This window comes from Verticillium alfalfae, genomic scaffold (genome assembly GCF_000150825.1).
Source record: "Verticillium alfalfae VaMs.102 supercont1.11 genomic scaffold, whole genome shotgun sequence".
NCBI classification, from domain to species: domain Eukaryota; kingdom Fungi; phylum Ascomycota; class Sordariomycetes; order Glomerellales; family Plectosphaerellaceae; genus Verticillium; species Verticillium alfalfae.
The window spans coordinates 848,573-851,173 of record NW_003315028.1 but is presented as its reverse complement, the minus strand read 5'-3'; the positions used below and the strand labels follow the sequence as shown (position 1 = coordinate 851,173).

At 59.2% G+C, this 2,601-nt stretch overlaps 1 protein-coding gene across 1 annotated transcript in view; it reads right to left on the bottom strand.

The window, feature by feature from the left end:
- Nucleotides 1-2,282: 2,282 nt before the first annotated feature.
- VDBG_08083 (glucan 1,3-beta-glucosidase) overlaps nt 2,283-2,601 on the bottom strand; it is a gene marked incomplete at both ends in the record, with an annotated part of 2,643 nt that continues 2,324 nt past the window's right edge. The window contains one exon of the mRNA XM_003001778.1: nt 2,283-2,335. Coding sequence (XP_003001824.1) covers nt 2,283-2,335 — 53 coding nt within the window. The remainder of the gene's footprint in view (nt 2,336-2,601) is intronic.

Sequence of the window (2,601 nt, the reverse complement as noted above, 5' to 3'; positions counted from 1 at the left end):
GACGTAGTAGTCCAGCGCATCGACGTGTAGTTGATGAAGCCGCGACGGTGGGGCCGATGGCGGGCCGACAAAGGGCGCCATGGAGTACAGCAGCATCGGGGCCTGGAGGTGCTGGCGGTCGAAGAGGTCGCTGACGGTGCCGCCCGAGACGGCGAGGAAGGCGCTGCCGGAGAGGCCGTCGAAGAAGCGGGCGACGATCATGGTCTGAATGTTGGTGGCGACGGCCGAGGGGATGATCCAGATGATGTACATGGACCAGGCGACGAGGTAGATGGGGCGACGGCCGTAGAACTCGGACAGCGGGCTCAGGAACATGGGGCCCAGGCTGATGCCCAGCACAAAGGTCGACAGGCCGAGGGTCGAGACGATGCGCGACGAGCCGAACTCGGCGTCCATCTTGATGTAGGTCGACGTGTAGATGGAGCTCGCGGCCGTGACGCAGAGGCTGGCGGCCGAGACGAGGGCGACGATGAGCCACTTGCGCGGCGTCGGCAGGGAGCGCGGGCACCAGGGGTCGCGGTCACCATTTTCAAACGAAACCTCGAAGGGGTCCTCCTTGGATCGTGCCCTGGCGGCACCGTCGGCGGCAGCATCCGTTGAGGACGCCGACGGCTCATTGTCGTCCGAGGAGGGCTGGTAGTCGTCACAGGAGTAGCCGTTCTGCGACCGGGCACGGGAGATGGTGCGGGCTACGGAGCGGGCGGAGGCGGTTGACGGTCGACGTGGTTGTGCATCTGGCGTTGCACGCGGTTCGGTCCGGATGGGGGCGAACTTTGTGTCGGCGTCGGCGTCGGCGTCGGCCTTTTCGAGATCACGGTCTGCATCGGCCATGGTGTTTGGGTGTCAAGAGCTTGTTCCACGTGCGTCAGTTCCGTGTCTGCCGTCTTTGACGTGTGAGACGATGTGAGAGAGACGAAGGAATCTGAGGGTGAAGAGGCGTTTCGGGAGCTTCAAAGGTCAAGGCAATGACATCAGCACCCTGAATAGATTTCTAGGGTCGGCAGTCCATCCTTTAGTAGGGGGGGGGGGCATGGGCTCCACGATCCATTTATTCCCGGACCTTCATCTGACGACTGATGATGAATCGGCGTTGGCGGACTTGTTACCGAAATCGCATCTTGAACAAACAAATAAATGGGGGGAACAGGCGGAAAGCGGCTTGGGCCGATTCCCAGGCCACCCGCACTGATCCTCCATTCGTCAACGGGAGGCGTTCGTTCCTGTGCTTGGCTCGGGCGCCTCTTTTCACGTTGGTCACATTATGACCAAACCTGAGCGATCCATGGGGCAGGGAAATCGGATCCCGGGCGGGGAGCTTATTCATAGCCTAGGTCGGGGTTCCGCGCGCCGTCTTTCTCTCTCTCTCTCTCTCTGGGCTCTGCTGAGGGCCCCGCGCCCTGGCGGCAGGCTGGACGGAACTCGGCATGTCGGCGAGCACAGGACTGACGCCGTTCCTGTTCGGATTTCGACATGATGTGTGCTCCACAACACGCGGCCGCTCATGGGGGTGTGCGCCTTTGCCGGGATTTCTTCCTCGAAGAAAGGTCTCGAAAAGGGATGCACAAGGACGAATCTCGGCCCATCGCCTCGATCGTCGTCGTCGTCCAGCTCGCGAGTGAGACGTCCGCATGGGGCTTCTGGGCGCTCTTGTCACGAGGGTCTAAGACAAGGGCGGCGTGGGGAGGGGGCCCACCACGGGGACTCGCAAGACGCGAGACGCGAGGCGAATTGTCATGGTTGATAAGCCGCCCATTTTTTTTTCAACTCGATTTCGGATCCTCCCTCAACTCCATGTCGAATCAAACCCCCATAAGCCAGCTGGTCTTCGTTATCGGCGGCGGCAGGCGGAGGAGGCTGTTTGCACAAGCCTATCCCTTTTGTGTGCCGAGAGTCGGCCCAAGGACTTCTCCAGCTCGACAGCAAAAGTGGCAGAAAATTGAGGAGGACGAGTTTACACCGGGGTAGACAACAAGGGGTGCATTCGAATGATGTTCCGGTATCCTTGTTGTTGCGGATCGGCTCACTGTTCACGAAGGACTGGTCCGGCTGCTGGAAACGTCCTTGTCTGAGCTGTCCGGGAAGGCGGCGAAGACTGTATGTACTGAGGCCGTATTTCGGCACCAAGGGAACACCAGTATCTAGTGCTACCTTCAACATGCAAGAAAGAGCACAAGACATTCCTTGACGCCGAAATGAAACCTTCAATACTTCATATGATCGACAGCCAGGCGGCAGAACAATCAATGTCGCCAATTGAATGAAGGATGCAACGAACAGGACATCTACACACTTGTATGCTGCTTGGTTTGAAAAGATTTGCTTGTTCTAACAGTGCCTGTCAAGATGCACATGAGTGAGAGCTATGCAGGCAGGCGGTCATCAGTGTATGTACGGAGGTGTACTTTCGGCACCCAAGGGACAGACCAGCGGCCATCATCACGAGCACATCATTTGTCATTGCAGCAGCCAAGCTACACGATGGAGTGACAAGACCGCCGGCCTCACCGGTAGACTCGGGCAGGTCAAAGGCGGCACGTCGCGTCGCAGTCAAAGGCCCTGTCCACGCTTGGCGGCATGAGCCGCCGCGAGGGCTTTTTGTAG